Source organism: Emys orbicularis, chromosome 4 (assembly GCF_028017835.1).
Source record: "Emys orbicularis isolate rEmyOrb1 chromosome 4, rEmyOrb1.hap1, whole genome shotgun sequence".
Lineage (NCBI taxonomy): Eukaryota > Metazoa > Chordata > Testudines > Emydidae > Emys > Emys orbicularis.
The window spans coordinates 10,948,682-10,969,794 of NC_088686.1; the positions used below are offsets into that span (position 1 = coordinate 10,948,682).

At 42.0% G+C, this 21,113-nt stretch overlaps 1 protein-coding gene across 1 annotated transcript in view; it reads left to right on the forward strand.

Moving 5' to 3' along the window:
* Positions 1-1,551: 1,551 nt before the first annotated feature.
* The window catches only part of KTN1 (kinectin 1), a 74,749-nt gene continuing 55,187 nt past the window's right edge, over positions 1,552-21,113 (forward strand). The window contains exons 1-7 of the mRNA XM_065402429.1: positions 1,552-2,107; positions 4,314-4,451; positions 6,884-7,060; positions 9,635-9,774; positions 12,408-12,524; positions 16,816-16,956; positions 19,485-19,591. Coding sequence (XP_065258501.1) covers positions 1,585-2,107; positions 4,314-4,451; positions 6,884-7,060; positions 9,635-9,774; positions 12,408-12,524; positions 16,816-16,956; positions 19,485-19,591 — 1,343 coding nt within the window. The 5' untranslated portion in view covers positions 1,552-1,584. The remainder of the gene's footprint in view (positions 2,108-4,313; positions 4,452-6,883; positions 7,061-9,634; positions 9,775-12,407; positions 12,525-16,815; positions 16,957-19,484; positions 19,592-21,113) is intronic.

Below are 21,113 nucleotides of genomic sequence, written 5' to 3' on the forward strand. Positions count from 1 at the left end.
GTTAGGATTATGTTTTCCAATGTGCATTACTTTGCATTTATCAACATTAAATTTCATCTGCCATTTTGTTGCCCAGTCACCCAGTTTTGTGAGATCCTTTTGTAGCTCTTTGCAGTCTGCCTGGGACTTAACTATCTTGAGTAGTTTTGTATCATCTGCAAATTTTGCAACCTGACCTTTTACCCCTTTTTCCAGATCATTTATGAATATGTTAAATAGGACTGGGCTCAGTACAGATCCCTGGGGGACACCACTATTTACCTCTCTCCATTCTGAAAACTGACTATTTATTCCTACCCTTTGTTTCCTATCTTGTAACCAATCCATGAGAGAACCTTCTCTCTTATCCCATGATTGCTTATTTTGCTTAAGAGCCTTTGGTGAAGGACCTTGCCAAAGGCTTTCTGGAGTTTCGCAGTTCAGGGCAATTGCATTTGTGTTTCCCCTCAGCGCTTCAGCAAGGGCACCCACTCTCAGCCCTCCGGCTTCCCTGGCCGTCACCTCTGTTGGGTGGAGACACGCAGCTCTCCCCCTTCTGACGGGGATGTTTCCAGGCTGAACAGTTCCATGTCTATTCCTAGCAGATACCAGACAGTTCTTCTTATGCAAGCTTATTTTATGAAGGTAAAAGCACTACAGAGAAAACATGAAAAACTGTAAGAGAACCTACACACATGCTAATAAGCTTACCAGGGTTCCCTCAGCCCTAACACAGGCTGTAGTAGGAGCAGTGCTTCCAAACCTCACCCTATGGGATTCCTTGTGGTTTCAAGTTCATCACATCTTCAGCTCAGAACACACATTTTTTGGGGGCCTCAGGAGTCCTTCTAAACCTTCCCTAAAGATTGGGGCCCTCCGTGGACTAGGTCCTTTCCATTTGCTGGAACAGGAAGATGGCCCTGACCCTGTTTAAAACCAGGATATTTATCCAACAAATCCTTTCTATGTCTGGGGAAAGATTCAGGACATTCTTCAAGGTAGGCCAAGATTTAGGCCTTCGTTTTCTCTTTCCTCTTCCCTTCAGCTCACTTCTAAGGTTATATCATATATCTGGCTATATAATAGGCTGAAATTTGATTTATCTTGGCTAAATTAAAACTTAATAAACATGGTTTAACTTTCTGCAAAAGGTTTGGATTGAGGGGTGACACTGTCACCCGTTACCCTGTATTTATTGGTTCTTGCTGGACAGCTTTTGAAGTATTTTGTGATGTGTTTTTTGGCATTTAAAAAATGTAAATTCCTGAAAATCAGGTGGTGGGGAACCCCCTCGCCCCTAAACTAATGGACACTAGTGTTATAAACTATAAAGCTTTCCTGTACAGACTAAGAACCTCTGAGAGGTGATTTGTCCTAGGATAACTGATTCCAGAAATTCTTATTTATGTAGATTTTCAGATTTGCACTTAAGTAACTATTAGTTTTGATATAGTAGCCTTAGAAGTAATTATCTATAAAATATTGTAGTAGTTAAGGAATCTGAAAAAACCTGACCTGAAACTAATTCTTGTTTTTCTTTGTCCTTAGATTTTTTTTTTTATTATTATTATTTTTTTTTTTAGGAAGTAGTTAAGAAAAAGCACAATGGAGTTTTATGAGTCTACCTATTTTATCATCCTCATTCCTTCAGTGGTTATTACAGTCATCTTCCTCTTCTTCTGGCTTTTCATGAAAGAAACATTATACGATGAAGTCCTTGCAAAACAAAAAAGGGACCAAAAGTTTCTGCCTTCTAAGACAGATAAAAAGAAAACTGAGAAGAAAAAGAACAAAAGGAAAGACGCTCAGAATGGGAACCTCCACGAGTCGGATTCTGAGAGCACACCTCGGGAGTTTAAACTGTCTGATGCCCTGATTGCAGATGAAGAGCACATACTTCCTGTTCCCTTGGGTCTGACTGAAGTTTCGAGCAGCGTTAGAGAACGGAAGAAGAAGGAGAAGAAACATAAGACTGTGCAAGAGGAGCACGTGTCTAAGGAGCCAGAAGGATCCAAGCCTGCAGGCAAGAAAATTGAACCAGTCCCTGTTACGAAACAGCCCACTCCACCCTCTGAAGCAGCAGGATCGAAGAAGAAACCTGGGCAGAAGAAGCAGAAAAATGGAATCGGTATATCATGTTGTATATATTACTTGCATGCCAAAACTCTGTTCGCCTTATTGCAAGGCAATGTAGTATTTAGTTATTTATCAGAACTGTTCTACCAGTTCTGCATTGGGCAAAAGTTCACTTCTCGTTTTTAAGGGTTTTTTGCTTTTTCCATATTTCATCTGGCAGTGATGTTCCCCCCACCCCCCCACCCCCAACCCATTTATTTACCTCTACCAAAATTGGTGAGAAGTAGAACTACTTTATCTCCTAATTCTGCTTTGTTCTATGGCAGGGGTAGGCAACTTATGGCATGTGTGCCGAAGGCGGCACACAAGCTGATTTTCAGTGGCACTCACACTGCCCAGGTCCTGGCCACTGGTCCGGGGGGCTCTGCATTTTAATTTAATTTAAATGAAGCGTCTTAAACATTTTAAAAACCTTATTTATTTTACATACACCTCTACCCCGATATAACGCTGTCCTCGGGAGCCAAAAAATCTTACCGCGTTATATGTGAAACTGCGTTATATCGAACTTGCTTTGATCCACCGGAGCACACAGCCCCGCCCCCCCGGAGCGCTGCTTTACCGCGTTATATCCGAATTCATGTTATATCGGGTCGCGTTATATCGGGGTAGAGGTGTACAACAATAGTTTAGTTATATATTATAGACTTCTAGAAAGAGACCTTCTACAAACGTTAAAATTGGAGTGAATAAATGAAGACTCGGCATACCACTTCTGAAAGGTTGCCGACCCCTGTTCTATGGTTTGGCTAAATTGGTCTTAAGCTATGAAAGGCTTGATTACCTCAAAGACTGCAGAAAACTGTTTGCTAGACACTCTCTGGCATCATGCTATCCCAAAATGAGGCCCTAGGACATGAGAGAGACGAGATGGGTGAGGTAATACTTTTTATTGGTCCAACTCACCCACTTTGTCTCGCTCATATCCAGGGATCAACATGGCTACAACAGTACTGCAAACTCTAGCACCTAACAGCTGCTCTGATGAGAGCGGGCATACATAAAGCCCTGAATCCTATGACAATTCATTTTGCTTTAAGTTACCAGGCTCTTTATATCAGTTGGTTACTGCAAAGTCCGATCCCTACGGTAAGAACTCTTTCCACTGGGTAACTATCTTGGAGCTGTAAGAAGTAGAAAATTTTAAATAAAATGCTACCTGGAGCTAGAAAAGAAACTGGTACAGCCATTATAGCCAACCTCAGTTACTAGAGTGTAGATCCTTCCTGCAGAAGGCAAGGATGCTGCCTGATCGTAGACTGATTTATTGGCTTGTTTATTATCCATATTATCGAGGTAGCAAAAGCTAGTATGTTAAATGTGTTAACTACAATTGCTTAAATATGAACAACGGTTTAAAAATACTCCAACTCTTAAAATAATTCAAAAACAATTGGAGGTCTTGGCCTTTTTGCATGCAGCTGTAACCTGTTAGGCACAGGGAGTGAAAAAAATGACGTTGGTTTGTGGTTTAGAATAGAAAAGCAGATGTACTAAATCCTACTGTGTGGGTATTCAGATCTTTTAAGAAACTGTCTTTGTGGGCCTGGCTATGAAATGTGGTTTGAAAAGACTGTTTTGAGGGCAACCACAACTAACTTTTGTCCTTGGATTACAGAAACTGCCATAACCCTATTGTGTGTTCCAGCTCTGATGGGAAGATCATGTAGTATACTCTCTCCAAAAAAGAGAGCTGAATGTCTATTAAAAGCAACTTTAAAAGGAATAGTTCCATAACATGGGACATTTTCTGCTTCTCACTGTTCCAGTGTTTGAGTGGGGAGAGGTGAATTGTTTAAGGGGGTGGCAGGAATACGTTGCTGAAGACGAGAAGTTAACTTTTGTAACAAAAAGACCATCAATTTTGCTTTTGTGCCGCAACGCATCTTGATTGGAATTGTTAAAACTAGAGAATGCCAATTGCCATTTGTTTCAGTCTTTGGTTTCACTGCTCTGTGTTCTGCTTGCATGTATAATTCCCAGCATTGTTGCTGCTGCTAAGTTTGCTACAACCCTGTATTGTCTTTGGGTTTAACTTGGCTTTATTACATATGCACGCAAAACTTTAAATTCTGATTAAAGTGTAGGCAAGAGCGTCTTCAGTCTGGAATGACTTTACTGCTTGTTGCAGTTTCACTGTTTAAATGTAGTTCTTTGTAAATCGAGAAGTGAATGTCTCTCTCATATCCCTTTTGTAGATGACCAGGATTCAAAGAGTGAGTCATTTATGTCTCCTACCAAAAAACAAGACCCACTGCTGTTCCAGCATGAGATAAAACAAGAAAGTGGATCAGGAAAGAAGAAAGTTTCTACAAAGAAACAAAAAATTGACAATGGTGAGAAAATACTACAGAATATTTCTTAGTTCAAATATCATTAACTGGGTATTATGTAAATAGGTGTACACTTGAGTAGCACAACCAATTTACATTCCCTAAGATTGGTAAAGGAGTAGCTTTTTCTAATCAAAAAGTAGGAATTTTAGAGGGTAGAGACCTTTTAATTTCCTTAAAAGAAAAGAAAAAATTATTCAAAATGGGGATTTGTTTTAGGCTTAAAAGCTACCTAGCTTTAGGCAAAAGTCATTAGAAAGTCTTCAAATTTCAATTACCCCAAGCCTTCTATTCATCCTTTCTCATAATACAGTGTCTCAATGGGACATGGAGTGAAATTGAAAAGTGACATATTTAAAACTAATAAAAGGGACTAATTTTTGTTTTACACAACACACAAGCCAATGGTACTTATTTATCCACCCAATGACACTGAGACTGAGGCGCTTGGTTAGGATTCAGTAAAGAACTTTGTAGGGTTGGGAACCTCCACAGTTATGTTAGGGATAATAAACCCTCATGTTTCGGAGAATAAGCTGATCATGAACTGGTCCAGGCGGTCATCACTTTGCATTTCGATTACTGCAACATCTTTTTTCTGGCCTTGACAAGTACTTTCTTGCCCTGCTCATATCCCTTCCAAAGGCTGCTGCAAGATCATATTCCTAGCCCACGTTTTGACCTGTCACCCATCTCTTTGGCTCTCCCTTCACTTTTGCTATCCTATCAAACCTAAGCTGCTTGTCTTCATTTTCAAGGCTCTTCATGGTGTATCCCCGCCCTATCATCTCTTATTTGCTAATGAGATGTCAGTTCCTGCCTCCAATCAGCCTATTATGCCAGCCTCCATCACCCACATGTTAGATTTTAGAACAAGCACCTTCCTGCTTCCCCCTCACACTTGGGAGAAGTTCCCTGCAAACATCTGCAAAACTGTTATCCTCCTCCAAAAATTCCCCTTAGCCGTGATGCCTTCAGAAAGCTTGACAATCTTTAGACTGTTGGTGCACTGAGAGAGACCACTGCCAGTCATGCTGACCAATATTTTCTTGTTTCCTTGGACTTCCCTGTCTGTCTTTATCCATCTGCCTCTTGTTCTGTTTGCACAGTGCCTGGCACAGTGGTTCATGATTGGGGCTTCTAGTTGCTATGGTAAAACAAATAATTAATAGTAAAAATAGCTGCTTCATGAGAGAACTCCTCAGAGGTATCTTCTTTCATAGTTGTCCATAAGGGAATTTCTTGCATGTTCCTCTGATGCATATGTGGCTAGTCGCTGTCGGACAGGTATTGATCCTATATGGCATTTTCTTTCTTCAGTCTGTTTCAGCCAGAGTGCTAACATTTCTTGGACCGTAGACCTTGCCCAGGCAGAGGGAAATCTACCAAAAACTCAAATAATTTCCAGCACCAGGTCAGCTGAACTGGCATGAAAACCAGTAATGTAGTCGAGTCCAACAGTCAAGCAGTTTTTACCCTTGTTTGGATTAGACTAATTTTTCAGCCAGTTTCAGTAGAACAGTGAGGGGGAGATGGCTGTAATGAGCTTACCTGTAGTATGGCTTCCAGCTGGTTGAGCTAAACTGCTCTTAGATTTAGGTTGGATATAATGGTAAACTTTCCTGAAGTAGACATGACTATGTACAGGATGGTGACTTATGATTCATAGGGAGTATAGGGTGCTCGGCTAAGTGTCAGAGCTGGTTTCTCTTGCCAGTGCTGACCTGCTGAGTGATCTTGGGCAAATCACTCCACCTCTTTGGGCAGGGACTGTCTCCTGCTGTGGGTTTATACATTGCCTAGCACTGGGACTCCCAATATAACTCAGCATGCTAGGCACTACTGTAGTACAAATAACCTGTGAGCTTGTTGCAAAATACTCAATTTCTTAGTGAAATTGACTTCAGTCTGCAAGTATGCTAGGCCTGACTGCTGTCCCTAGTGTATTCTGCCTAAACAGTTTAGTTTGCTTATGGGAATAACCTGCTGGGTGTATTCATGTAAAGTAGATCAGTACTTCACAAATGTAATAGTCATTTCCCCCCCACCTTAAACTTCATTAACGCTGAACTCTCCATGGTGTTACAGCCATAGGCAGTCAAGCCTCATAAGTTACATGTGGCTATTTCATTAAAGCGAAATGAAAGTTGGAATATGAGTCTGTCAGTTTAAGTGCTCAAAGGCGATATTGACAAATGTAAATTGAGTTATTAAATCATTGCTTTAGAGACACTCATTTGATTAGTTAATTGAACCCCTGTACTCAGGTTATTAATCTGTGGTGAATAATAGAAATGGGGATTTATGAAACTAGCTGATGAAGTTTTTAAAGGGGACCAGGTACATTTCACCCACCTCTTTCTAGCATGATGTGCTTAAGTTTTGAAGTGAAAGAGAACTATTATATGACATTAACATGTTCCATGGAACTGTAGTTGCAGCTTTGGTTGATGAGCCTCTTATTCATGCAACTACGTACATTCCTTTGATGGATAACTCTGATCTGAGCCCTTTGGTGGAAAAGCGAGAAGTGGCTGATATGGCAAAACAGGAGCTAACCGAGGCGATCCAGAAAAGCGGTGCTAAGAAACTGAAGAATGAAACTGATAAAGGTAATGTAACAAAAAGAGACAATGTAATCAACTTACAACCTCCATTGTGTGTGGCAGTTGCATGAATCTGTTGAGCTGAAGAGATGAATGTTCAACTCCATCTTCAGAATGTCACTATACATAGTTAAAATTATTCCAGTAGGAAAGCAGACATTGATTTTCTTAATCCTGAAAAAAAACCCTTTCTTCTTTCCTAGGAATACCCAGTCTTTTGGGGTTTATTTGTGACTACAAGGAATTGCTTTTACATTTACCCATCCTTTTGATCCTTTCTACAGTTCTGGGTAAGGAGCCCAGTTCCCTTATTGACTTCCTGGTCCATATTGGGAGCCCTCTGCCCCCAAAAGAAAGTTCAGAGGAGACCTGCAAGTCTCGTTCCACTTAAATTCATTAGGCAATCGCTGACTGTCAGTCCTTTTCTGGAACCCACCACCAAGCTTCTTGAAAGTCCAGTCATAGGGCTTGGGGGCCCTAGAAACCTGTCTGTTTACATACTCACCACCCCCGAATTTAAGTACCGTGTACTCTGAGCAAGCCAGTGCGCTATGAGGCATAAAACAATAGGGACCGAAAGAGGCTGCCGGACACTGCAGGGCCCTGAAATGTGACCTTCACATGTTTGAGTGGTGGAAGAGGGGGATGTTGGGAATGAGTGAGGTGGTGACCCATTAGTCAAGCCTGTAAAAAGGATCAGTCTCTTGATGTCCTTATAAACATTATCTAATTAACGACTTGGCAGCGTGCTTTATGGCACTTTGATTTCTATATACGGTAACTTAGACTGGCACTCCAGCACTTTTTCCCTGTGCTTGTAGTCCAGATGGCTGTTCTATATACTACAGTGAGGCTAAAAGCTTCTCAGTTGCACCCATCCCTTCTTGTTTACTCCCTTGAACGTAATTCAAATGTGGCTAATGCTTCTGTCAACTGGGATTTGTCCACCTAATTTAGAAACATTCCCTTATTTCAATTGTAAGCTTCTTGGGCACAGGGGCAAGGTTTTCCTCTATTTGCAGAGCACCAAGCACATGTTGCTTTGAGCCAAGTTCTTCTCTTCCTACGGCATCTTAACCTACTTGACTCCTGCCAGCCAGGGATTTTGGAGTTTCGCTCCATGATAACTGCATTAATGACGGCCTTAAATCTAGTTACTGCTTGATATGAAGGCCTGTGGTCAAGGCTAATACGGATTTATCTGCTGAATAGAGCAGATAATTAACTACAATGCTCAACATCTTTCCCTGGTCTGTGGGTTTCAGGGTTTTGTCATTCATTGGCTTGTTCTCTTTCTAGGTAATCTCTTGAGCGCTGGTAAAACTGATTATTTTTGCCACCTGTGCTTCTACCACTTCTGTGTTAGTAAATGGAAGATGGTTTTGATTGGACTTGTATCTCAGTACCCACGTCTAATCTTAAAAAACCCCATTTGGGGAGTGGGTTTGGATCCCTTACTGTTCTTCTTTGTATCTGCTTTTTCTTTTTTCTTTCTTTCATTCTTTCCAAAGTAATTAGTTCTCACAAGTTTCTCCACTGACATTCATTCTAGTGCTAATTGATGTTTGGTAGGTATATTGAATATGCCAGAACTTTGTTAAATTTTACTGAAATTACTAAGGATGGAGTATATTTTTCTGAACTGTGTTATCATTCAAATACCAAAGATAAGCAAACTGGATTTGACTGGTCTCTTCTATCCACATAAAATCAGTCTGTTTTCCTACTGCTAGATGCCTTCTGTAATTTAATCTAGGAATGAATCAGAGTTATTTTACACTGAGGCTGTTGTGTTATTCTTGAAAACTTCCATTTTCTCCAGTTCAGAGTCATGCTGCTTGATGAATTCAATATCCTTGCTATTTGCACATCACTCTTAGGCTAGGTCTACACTACAGCGGGGGTCCGACCTAAGATACGCAACTTCAGCTACGTGAATACCGTAGCTGAAGTTGCGTATTTTAGGTCGGCTTACCTGGCGGTGAGGACGCGGGAAAGTCGACCGCTGCCGCCGACTCCGCTGCCGCCTCTTGCCGAGGTGGATTTCCGGAGTCGACGGCAGAGCGATCAGGGATCGATTTTACCGCGTCTTCACTAGACGCGGTAAGTCGATCCCCGATAGACCGATTGCTACCCGCCGGATCGGCGGGTAGTGAAGACATAGCCTTACTTACGAAATAATACTAATTGCCCTTTAAATTGGGAACTAAGTGCAAGTTACTGTCTCTTAACCTAAAGACTCTCCTACCTAGTACACTTAATTCATGTGCTGGTTTTCGTTTTCTTCAACTTGTTGTTTGATTTGTGGCTGGTGACTTCATATAATTCTGCTGAGTGTGCAAATAGTGATAGGTATTCTAGTAGAACTATATTCCAAAGAGTCAGCTGTCAGGCTTCATTGTCATTCTGTTCTAAATATAAGTCATATTGTCTTCACTGAATACATGACTCTTTGCTGTTTAATTTCAGTTTGAAACATCATAATACATGTGAATGTGCCTACATACATTTATTATTTTGGAGCAAAGTAAATGGATATGTATTCACAACAGTGTAAATGTCATTATCATTTAATTATAGAAAATGCTGAAGTAAAGTTTAAGGACTTTCTCTTGGCTATGAAGAGCATGATCTTCACTGAAGATGAGGCCCTTTGTGTGGTTGAGCTGCTAAAGGAGAAATCCAGTGTGATACAGGATGCCTTGCAGAAGGTGAGCACTGTAAGAGCTATATATTACTATTTATTTTTAATACACAGGTGTTTGGAAGGGACACTATTAAGTTAGCTAGTCCAAAAATGTGACTTGCCCGAATAATGGCTGTCATGAAGATCTTGCATTCATTTCCAGAACACCTCTTTTTCTACTCACTCAGCGTTGTTTGTGTATACAAGTCAATGGTCAGCTATCAGTATATGTATACTGGTTATTGTACTAGGTCCTGGCCTGGTAGGTTGAGAGTTGGCTTTGCGCGCATGTAAAATGAACATTGGTTGGGGAAAAAAAATAGAGCCATACATTTCGGAAGGCAAGACCTACAAGATGGCGGCACTGCTAAAGCAGCCCCATTTTCTGACCCTGTCCTTTCTCGTGGAGATGGTATAATATAACTCCTTGTGTTATCACAGGAGCTTAAACACAGTGGGTGAATTTGGGCTGGTGGCAGGAAGAGGGATTGGGTCAAAAGGGAGAGGGAAATGAATGCTTTATCACACCTGAGAAAAGGTCACTGCATCCACTCAGTACAGATGTTTGTTTGAAGTGGGGCCAGACTGTCTGCCTTATGTAAAGTCCAACTCCATTACATGGGCCCCACAGCAATTTTCCTATACGTCTTGAAGATCATTTGAAAACTTGTCCTATGTGAAAAATCTAATGTACTATGTATGCAGCTAATTGTGGTCTTGAAAACAGATAATGCACTTCTGCATCTTCAATACATTCTAGAAACAGGAATTGTCATGTTAAGTCAGACCAATGGTTCATCTGGTCTAATATCCTTTGTCAGTACTTGATGCTTCAAAGGAAGGTGCAAAACCCCAATAAGCATGCTATTGCCTATCTCTCCATTATTTGGGAAGCTTTCTCATTAAACCCAGCAGTCACTGCATCGTGTGTCTTAAAATGTGTAAGGGATATCCCTCCTTCATCTTAACTAGTCAGCTGTCAGATGCTTATTCATATAAATATCTAAACTTCTCGAATCCTACTAGGCTTTTTGCTTTCATAGCTTGTGGCATTGGGTTCCACAGGCTAATTATGCATTGTGTGGAAACTTTCCTTGTTATAACTCTTTTTCCATTTGTTGACATCCAAAGAAATTAGAAGGCTCCTTATTTTATATTTTGACATTTGTTATTTCAGCTACCCTTATGTAATCTCCTATGAATCCCCAAAGTGGTCCTGATACTTTTAATTTCTCATGGATATTTTTCTATGTCTAAAATCACTTTGTCACCTAACCTGAACCTTTACATTCCTACTATATTCTTCTTGGGATGGGGAGACCAGACCAGAACACTGTGTGGATGGTGTTTTGTGTAAAATCAATGTGTATAGCGGTGATACTTTTCAGTAGTATTCTGTCTCATTAATACAGCCTAGCCCCTGGTTTGCATGATGTATGTCTATTTGTTGCTATTGATTTGAAGGGAGCTGTTTGAAACATAGTAGAAGTCTTGGCTTCTATAACCCCGTAAGTGTTAACTTTAGCAGGTGAAAATGTCAATATTACCCAATCAATAGCACAGGCTGGATGTGCGTGTGCACATGTGTATGTACAATATGCTTTTATAGAAAAGCTCCCTTTTCACTGTGTACTTTTTCAGGGGTTCACTATAAAGATTAGTAATTGTGGCCCTCGGACTCTGCAGAGAAAAGCAGGAAATATTGTTGTCAGTTACTTTATCAAGTGAAGAAGGTATTTGCTTTGTATTATTGAGCTGCTATCAAACAATTGGCTTACCCTACCTCTAAGTATTCACGTGCCTTCTACCTTTCTCTCTGCCACAAACACAAAATGAAGATGGAACTATTAATAGATAAATTTCAAAGAAAACGGAATATGGATCTCCAAGATATTTCACCAATTATCAGACTTAATCTAGAAATTGCCACATAGTCTCAAAAACATTTAGTAAGTCTGCCATGAGTCACGCTGAGTTCTAAAACGTCTATGTGCGGCAGAGGTCACAGGAATTTATGTCCGATCTAGAATTTGCCCAGTTCCCTTTTCTTCCCTTCTGTTTGCATATAGCTTTACAATAACATCTAGGACAAGTGTGAGTTATATATTAACCCTCTCCTAGGATCAACGTGATTCAATCATGTTGATAGACTTTGCCGCAGAGTAATATTCTGGCAAGTACAATGTTTCTGCTGTCATTGCTATATGTGGAGGGGAATCCCAGGGCAACATTTCCTCTATTAAGTAGTAAGATGCTCTAGGAGACCAAGCTTGTTGTGTCATAGCAGCACATAACTTTTTTACTACTTCTGTAGATAGCTTCTCCCCAAACCACCACATTCTTAGCTGACCTAAAATGTGGAGAATAATCTGCTCCAGTGCAGCTATACCTGCTGTGCTATGTGTTTTAAAAGCATCTCCTGGTCTAATGAAATTTGTTAGAGGCCTTTTGTAGCAGACTCAAAACTCCTTCTCATGCATTACGTTGCAGGTAGCAGGCTGACAAATGATTGCGTGCTGGATTGTGCAGCAGTGGGCATTAGCTGAAGGAGCTAAAAAACCAAAACCCCAGTCATGATTACTGCAACTTTCAGTATATGCCATAATTGATAATACAGTTTTAATACTTTCTGCATGTTTGATCACTTTTAATATCCTTTTGCTGTAGGCGAGTAAGGGAGATTCAGCTGCAACTATACACCAGCTACAAGAAAAAGACAAAATGCTTGCTACTCTGAAGGAAGAAGCTGTGGTTGCAAAGGATCAGTGCAAGCAGCTAACTCAGGTGAATATATTGAAGGGAACAGGTATGGAATTGAAAGGAAACTAACAAGGAACCTCATGGAATTTCAGTAAAGTCACTAGTTGCTAGTTTAATGAGATCAGTGTGAAACAAAAGAAGAGATTTTTCTCTTAGGAATTTATCAAGGCTAAGTCTTTTTGTTTGTTTGTTTGTTTCCCCTCCACCAAATGCCATTATTAGTGCATTTGTATTGCTCTAGTTTCCAGGAAGCTTTCAAGATATAACTCCAATATTTCAGTTAATGGAGTATGTGATTATTTTTAAAAAGTTGTGAGCATAATGTGTTAAACATAAGCATCCTCTTCATCAGTATAAGTAGGCTGGGTGTCAAGTATTATGGCTTCTAATATTAAAGATATTCATATGCCACGATTTTCAGTTGGTCCATTTTCTGATATCCACAAGCTCCCACGTTCCTATGCACAATGATCAGTGGAATTGAGGTTTTTTTTTTTTTTTTAATGGGGAAGGCACGGAAAGCTTAGATTCTTGATTGTTTTAGCCTGCCAGGTTTATGTTCACTGTATCCAATCCCTAACAGTTTAATTGTATAGGACACTGGTTTCATATAGCTAAATATAAAACAGTCTTCAGACTTTCTTAATTTGAAGATTTCAGAAGAAGGCAAAACCTAACAAAAGTGAAGAGAATCCTGTACAACAATTGGTAGATGTTGTAGTAGGCTGGAGAAGACTGTTTTTGCAGTAGCACTTGCGGTGGAGTGGAGGGGAATAGAGGTAGAAGCAGGAAGGCTTGAAATGACGGGTATGGACAAGCTTTTAGTGGGAAGGACTGACTTTTAGAAATGTATAGGGGAAAGTCCAACAAGATATTGAAGTTGAGAGCCTGGGCAGATGAGTGGGGACGGGTGGGGAGTGGTATTAACAGTGCTAACAAACGGTTTGGAGAAGAGGAAGTTGGCTGTGGGGGGCATTCAGGATGAGTTACTGGAAGGGCACATGTAAGACTGAACAGAGGGTGTGGTGGAGAGAGACTTGGGAGTAATTCATGTGTAGCTGGAAGCTGAACCTATGAGACTCAATGAGGTGTAAAAGGGAGGGGGGAAAACAAGGACAGAACGTTGGGGAAGGTGGCATGCAGAGTGAAAGGGAAGAACTACTGGTGGAGACACGGAAAGAGCAGTGGGAGTGGTTGAAAGAAAACCCGGAAGAGCAGAGTAATGCAAGCACAAGGAAGACGGCGAAATCGGCAGCATAGAGCAATAATGGTAGGTGGACAATGTGAGTAGAGCAGGAAGCCCTTGAACTTGAGGACTGTAACCTGGTGAAGAAAATTGACTTCCGCCCCTTCACTCTGCTGAAATGGAAGGAGAATGAAAAGAGGGATGGGAAGTGAATGCAATAGGAGTTGGCCGTCTCCAAGCTCCCGAAGCTTGCGAAAGGAGATATGGAGTGGCTGGAATGACCTCGAAGGTTTTGCACAATGGGGGAGAAATACTGGGATAGTTTTGAAAGGCAAGAAAGGGGGGGAAATGTGGCCAAGGGGACAGGTAGACTGGCTACCTAAGTTCCCTCTAAGCTGTGTGGCCGCGCTGCAGCCTATTAAGCACCACGCAGGCGCTCAGGGCTGCGGCGGGAAGAGATGCCTCTCCCCCAACCCCAGACCTGCTGTGGCGGGGAGAGGTGCCCCTTCCCAGCCCTGGCACGAAACCTGCCGCAACCTGGGGAGAGGCGCCTCTCCTGCAGTCCCAACCCAACCCTGGCCTGGACTTGCCGTGGCCGGGGGAGAGGCACCTATCCTGCGGCCCCAACCTTGGAGCTGCCATGGCGGGCAGAAGTGCCCTCCCCTTCCCCCCACAGCCTAGGTGCTGCTGCGGGGAGAGAGAGATGAGGGGAGTCCTCTCTCTCCCCACCCCAGAGCCCGCAGCCCCAGCCGGAGCCCTCACCTCCCGGCACCCAAATTCTCTGCTCCAGCCCTGAGCCCCTCATCCCTGGCTCCACCCCAGAGCCCGCACCCCCAGCCGGAGCCCTCACCCTCCCACTCTCCAAACCGCTCAGCCCCACCCCCGCCACATGAATTTTGTTATGTGCACCACTGTGGAGGTGATGTGTGACATATGTGGTGTACATAACCAAATTTATTCTGCATGTGCTTGGGAAAAATAAGAGGGAACACCGCTGGCTATATGTTCAACGTGAGATACCTCAGTCTGACACTGAGATAAAAGAGGAAAGGGTGTTTAGTCACAGTGGCAGTAACTTATCCCATAACTGGTGCATCTCAGAAGAAATTAGCAAGATCCTGGGAGGAGAAATAAGGGAATTTTAGAGGTGGAGAAGTGCTCCTGGGAGGATGTTTTGTAAGAGAGGTGACAGAGTTGAGAGAAGAGAGAATAAATTACTAGTGCAGGAAGTGTTTGTGTTCTCTGGGGCACGCTGCAGGGCAAGAGCAGAGTAAGCTAATTTTAAGGGGGTGCCACAGTTGCAAATTATTGGGCGTAGGGGGATATGAGAGAGAATGGAGTTGTGAATACGTACTTTGAATCACTGGTGGAAGGAAGGTGATGAGGGAAGTTTGGATAAATATCCAGACTGTTGCTGGCCCACAACTGATGCACATACAATATTAAGTTTAAAGTGTTTCTTAAGGTGTGGAAAACAGAGGTCTATTATTTCCAGATGGGTAGAAATCTGTCTCACTGGTTATAAAGGATCCCCTCATTAGTGGGAGGTAAATAGTAAATCAGCTAAGTGACAAAGTGTGCACTTGTTTCTGAGTTAAGTCTAAATTTCAGCTTTAAAAGCTTTTCTAGAGTTGAACACTGCATACAGTTTTCAATACATTGCCTTTTTCTGATTTCCTTAGCAGTTAGGTGAAAGAAATGGCCTGTTCGTGTCCCCATAGATGCTTTTGAAAATTAAGCCCTTGCTGCATTTCATTACATCAGACTGATTAATTCCCATTTTTCCAAAGTGATTTAGGCCTTTCAGTGGGACGTAAGATCCTAAGTCACTCTCTTGAAAACTTTACTCTGAGAAAAGCAGCATTATGAGGGTAATAAAGTTGTATCTCAGAGGAGAAGATAGCTTTTATTTAAGTTATAAAAGTTAGTAGTCCTAAGTAAATTGTGCATGTTTTTGCTAACTAATCTAATAGAAGCTTGGCAGAATGCTGCAGTCAACATTATTTCCTTCAGCATGCTCACAAATGTGTGTGCTTCCAAGAAGCAGTCCTGCAAATTCTGTCTGATGTTTGGATCTCTGCACCATCTAATAAACAATTAAACCAAATAAAACTTGCCTCCTTATTAGAAAATCATAAATTCATCATCTTGGTTATCCTTTCTTGGTCAGGGAATTCAGCCAGTCTGGATTGTTGAGTGTTTGCTACTAGTCTGTCGAGAACCTTAGAAGCAGGATGGTTTAATTGCAGAATACTGAAGATGCTACTGTTGCTGACCCTACAAGACACATGCTTTAGCTCGTATTTTATGACATTGTAAAGTGTTTGCACAGTAATGTGGTTCTAATAGTAATATTTTTAGTTTGTATTTAACATACTGATCATCCTGCACTAAGGATGCAGAATTGGATTGCACTTGACTGATTATTTGAGATTTAAACCTATACTGTGTGATTTAATGCTAGCAGTTATGTACTGAATGACTCTGGCTAGTGAGGGGACCTGAACATTAGACCGAACTCCACTTTCACTTCAGCCGGATAGTTCATCTGTACTGTACAACATATTGGATCTAAAATGTACTATACTTTTGCTGCAATCCGATAACTGCGTTCTCCTAGTTCATTAGACCAATTAAATTCTGCCCTTAGTTATACCTATAAAATATTGATTTCACTGGGGCATACAGAGGCAATTGAGGGACGAATTTGGCTTAATGTGATAGAAACACTATTCCAGTTTCTCTGAAGCAGCAAGAGACCATTCTTTTCATCGCAACACCCAATTTTACTTTAGTTGTGAAATTATAGAATCATAGGACTGGAAGGGACCTCAAGAGGTCATCTAGTCCAGTCCCCTACACTCATGGCAGGACTAAGTATTCTCTAGACCATCCCTGACAGGTGTTTGTCTAATCTGCTTATATGTTGATGCTAAATCTATATAAAATATCAGAAACATGTTGCTGGTCAGGCCAAACACTTGAATTCTTCTGTGGGTAAAGAATATTGATAATGGCTCTAATCTGACGTATATGGAATGTAATTAGTAATTTATCACCTTACAGTTTTTTGGGAGATTGAGGGGACAGGGGAAATGAACTTTTTTCCCCCCTGATTTCCTATCCAAGGAACTGGTTGCAGAGAAGGAGAGAAGCAACTTGGTTACGACAAAGATGAGAGAACGCATCAACGTGCTAGAAAAGGAACACGGTACTTTTCAGAGCAAGATCCATGTTAGCTACCAGGAAAACCAGGGGATGAAGATGAAGGTAAAGCTCTGTGAAAGCCATTTTGATTTCTTGAGTGAAGTACAAATAGATTAATATGAGAAATGAGTGTTTTAGCAAAAGGTGCAACACTTGATTTTGTTTCCATATGAATAAATTGCAGGTGCTACCCAGAATCTCTAGTGATTGAGGTGAGGAGTCTAGGATAAATTCTTTATCTAGGTGAAGGCAGCAAGCTCCTATAAATGGCCTTTGTTTTCAAGAGACCGGGCTCGTCATATAAAGTAACATACTGTATTACCTTTCATTCGTTATTTCCCTTATCTGCAAATGACCAGGGGTGAGCAGCATGTCTCCTGGCTGGAGCAAAGGTTTGGGATCTGGTGACTGCAGTTCTAGTCCAGGCTTTGCCACGGACTCTGTGACTTACCCACCCTGTGCTTCCATTGTCTGTACAATGGACATAACACCCCCAGTTCTTCATAAAGTGGTTTGTGATCTTCTTGTGTTATGTAATTGAAAAGTGCGATTCTTGAGGTGCAAAATCTATTTAAATCATCCAGCTTCAGAAAGATGGCCCTCATAGCCATACACATGGACTGGCACTATTAACAACTTATCTTCTGAATGACATGCTGGATGCAAAGCATCCTTAAAAGCAAATATGTTCATGGAGGGGGGTTATAAAATGCACTCCGCATTGCTAAACGCCTTACTGAAAATCATGAAGGACTCTAAGAACATAAGAATGGCCACACTGGGTCAGACCAATGGTCCATTTAGCCCAGTATCCTGTCTTCCAACAGCGACCAATGCCAGATGCTTAAGAGGGAATGAACAGAACCGAGCAAGTTATGGAGAGATCCATACCCTGTTGTCCAGTCCCAGCTTGTAGTAGTCAGAGGTTTAGGGACACCCAGAGCATGAGGTTGAATCTCTGAATAACTTGGCTAATAGCCATTGATGGACTTATCCTCCACTCTGCCATAAGATTGTCCTCTGAGTCATCTCAACCCTCATTATGCTATCCTTCAGTAACACTGTTACAATGTGACCTAAGAAGAACTTTAGCTGTATCAAAATCAAAGGCAAACTTGTTCCATCTACAGTCAATCAAAGCTTTGCAGGAAGAAGTATGGCTGTATTTATATCAACTGATTGACTAAAAACTCAGATCTTAGCATCACTCTTTTTTTTCTTTCTGCGCTGTAGCAGTATTGAGGGGAACGTGGACATTTTTAAATCAAGTGATACATTTCCAGTGTTTCTGCATACATCAGAGGGCACCCTGTCAGAATTACTGAAGCAAAGTAAGCTCTCCAGAGTAAGGCCTTTTGCTATCTATGTACAGCCCACTGCACAATAGGGTCCTGAACCAAGCCTGTGGGGAGAATGTAAATGGAACCTTCCCTGGTTTTTGGCATTCTAGTTCAACTCCCCCTGCTGGTGTACTATGGGAATTAGACTGCAGAGAAGGGAATGCTGTTTGGCTGACAGCCTGGTTATCTGAGCTGCCTATTGGTTTTTGGGTGCCTTTTCTTCCTGGAACTTCTAGGGTTGTGTGGTATTGAGAGCAACTTGGAGCCCATGTCAGTGTGAGCTAAATGTTGGCACTCCAGTAGCTTCTGTCTCTTTTCTGTCTCACCCCAACAGCAAATGTTTGTCTGACAGCCTTTTTGTATACAAAATCCTCACTGATGAATTAGTCATCTGATGAAACTAGGTCCTGGAACTGGTTTCAGCTGTCACTGAAAGTTTGGCACCAGTAGAGGAGGAAAGAAATGTTTAAGCTGCATGTGTTATAGACCCTCAACAAACTGGTAGCTCTTGCTAGCCAGCCCCTTCTGTCATCTGGCATATGGAGTCTGCCTTCTTCAGTGCTGAATCAAGCATTCTGGCTGCTGGCGCAGCCTTGTGGTGGGGGTCTCAAACTCCTGAGACAACAGGTTCTTCAGAGAAACTGTGTTCAGAGTGCAATAAAAGCACATGCATATCTGAAAAAGAGAGGATCTTATTTTGCTTCAGTTAGAATCGCAGGAATAAAGACAAGGCCCAAACTATTTTAAAGGGCTGATTTCCCCCCCCCCACCCCCCCAATCATGATTCATAGTCAATCTTCTCATTGTGGCTTTAAACCTCTGTGCACATTTTCAGTTTAACTTGACTTCAAACTTTCACAGAAATAAATTAACCCCTCCCCTGAATCTACTTTATAAATGTCTAGTGGTGTTTATTGGACTAAGTCACATAATCAGGAATGCTCAGTGATCTACCATTACTAGATTTGCATGCTGCATAAGAACACTGTGGCACATGCACACAAGAGGGAACACTGGTTTAAAAGGCAAATGTGTCCTTAATTCAACTCTGTGAGCTTAAAATATCAATAGGTTTTTGATTGGGGTACATATTTATTTGTGTATGGACTGCAAAACCTAAGAGCCTTCCAAATTAATTTTCTTGATCTGAGACTATTGTAAGTTTCTATTACAATACAGTAACAGTGTCTGTTACACAGCTATTGACTTCTCTTCCTCAGAGCTTTAAAATATGTGTGGTATTTATTTTAGTTCCAGCAACTTCGTGAGCAAATGGAGGCGGAGATAGGCCACCTGAAGCAGGAAAATAGTATCCTGAGAGATGCTGTCAGTACTTCTACCAACCAGATGGAAAGCAAGTATGTTCAGGAGTTCAGTGCCTCTGAGCCATCAGGTTTTTTAAAACTTTTGAGGCTTTCCCTGAAGATAGCTGTTCTGGCCACCTTTTAGGTGTTCCACTAACTGACACAGTCTCCACAGCCATGGCTTTATTATACTGGTATATAACTATATTCAATTACTCCTGGGGGGAATTCTGTGCCATTGTATGCATGCAGAATTCTCGTCCCCCACAGATTTCTTCACTTCCCCGCAGAAAAATGACTTTCTGATGGGGAAGCAAAGGGAAGCCACAAGAACGTTCATGCATCCCTCCCCAGCAGCTCAGGCACGTTATTTCGGGTGCCCGGATCAGCCAGCGGAGAGGTAAATCATTGCGGGGAAAGTAGGGCAGAGGACACCCCAGCCGGTGGCTCCTACCTTGTGCTGGCTCAGCTGCTAGTCTCGGCTGGTCTGCGGAAGGATAGGACCTGCTCTTTCCCTGCAAGGAGTGACTGGGGCCGGGTCAGACCTCCCCCAGCTGCAGGAAGCTCTGCACTGCCCCCCCCCCTTCCTGCTCCCATCCCTGCTCCGCCTCAGGGAGAGGGGTCACTGTAGGGGAACTGCTCCGCTGTGCACACAACTCCAATGCATCCGGACCCTTACCCCCATACCTGCCCCCCCTGCACCCAGACCCACCCCTCCACTGAGCCCCTCTGCACTCGAACTTCCACCCCAGTGAGCTCCCCGCCTCCCCCCCCCCCCCATACCTGGAGTACTACAAGAAGACCCCTGCACCCAGATCCTCACCCCACTGAGCCCCAACCAGCTACATCCAGACCCCCCACCCCACCAAGCCCCACTCCCCCAGCACCCTCAGGAGTAATGTTCTGACACTCAGTGAGTTAAGCACCTAGGCCGAGATCTTCAAGTGATTATTGGCTTTGGATGCCTCAATTTGAGACCCTTATTTTTCAGTGGGTGGGTGCTTGGTACTTTCTGAAGAGCAGGCCTCTTAAAGTTGCTCAAGTTAGGGACCCTCCAATGGAAGGAAGCATAGAAGTGCTAAGTGTCAGTATGTCTGACACTAATTATATAGCCCTTGGCCATGAGGCCTCAGTAGAAATATTGACCTTACAATCTTAAAATATTCCGGCTCCCAAGATTACAAGTCATTTTAACAAAAATATTAAACATCTGCATAAAAGATGCATCAAATGGGTAGCAATAAGATGATTATCTGTTGGTTGTTTTAGGAGAAGAGGGATAAGCAAAGTCATTCAAAGTTGCATATATTGTGACTCATATTGTTTCTGAGCCAATGAAGAGGGTTATTTGTGCTGCTCTAGCATCCTGAGATCCCAATAAGGGTAGATTCAGGGCTCTGTTGTATTAGGTGGTACCCAGACACATGCAGTTGATATGGTTCGAGTCAGGAACGTTATTGCTTTCTATGTGTAATTTTTACATATTCTGAAATGCTAAATACTTCTGTTACTCTACAAGAGTAAATTGGTATTAAACGCGTCTTTTAGAAGTACACTTTTGACTTGATATTGATAT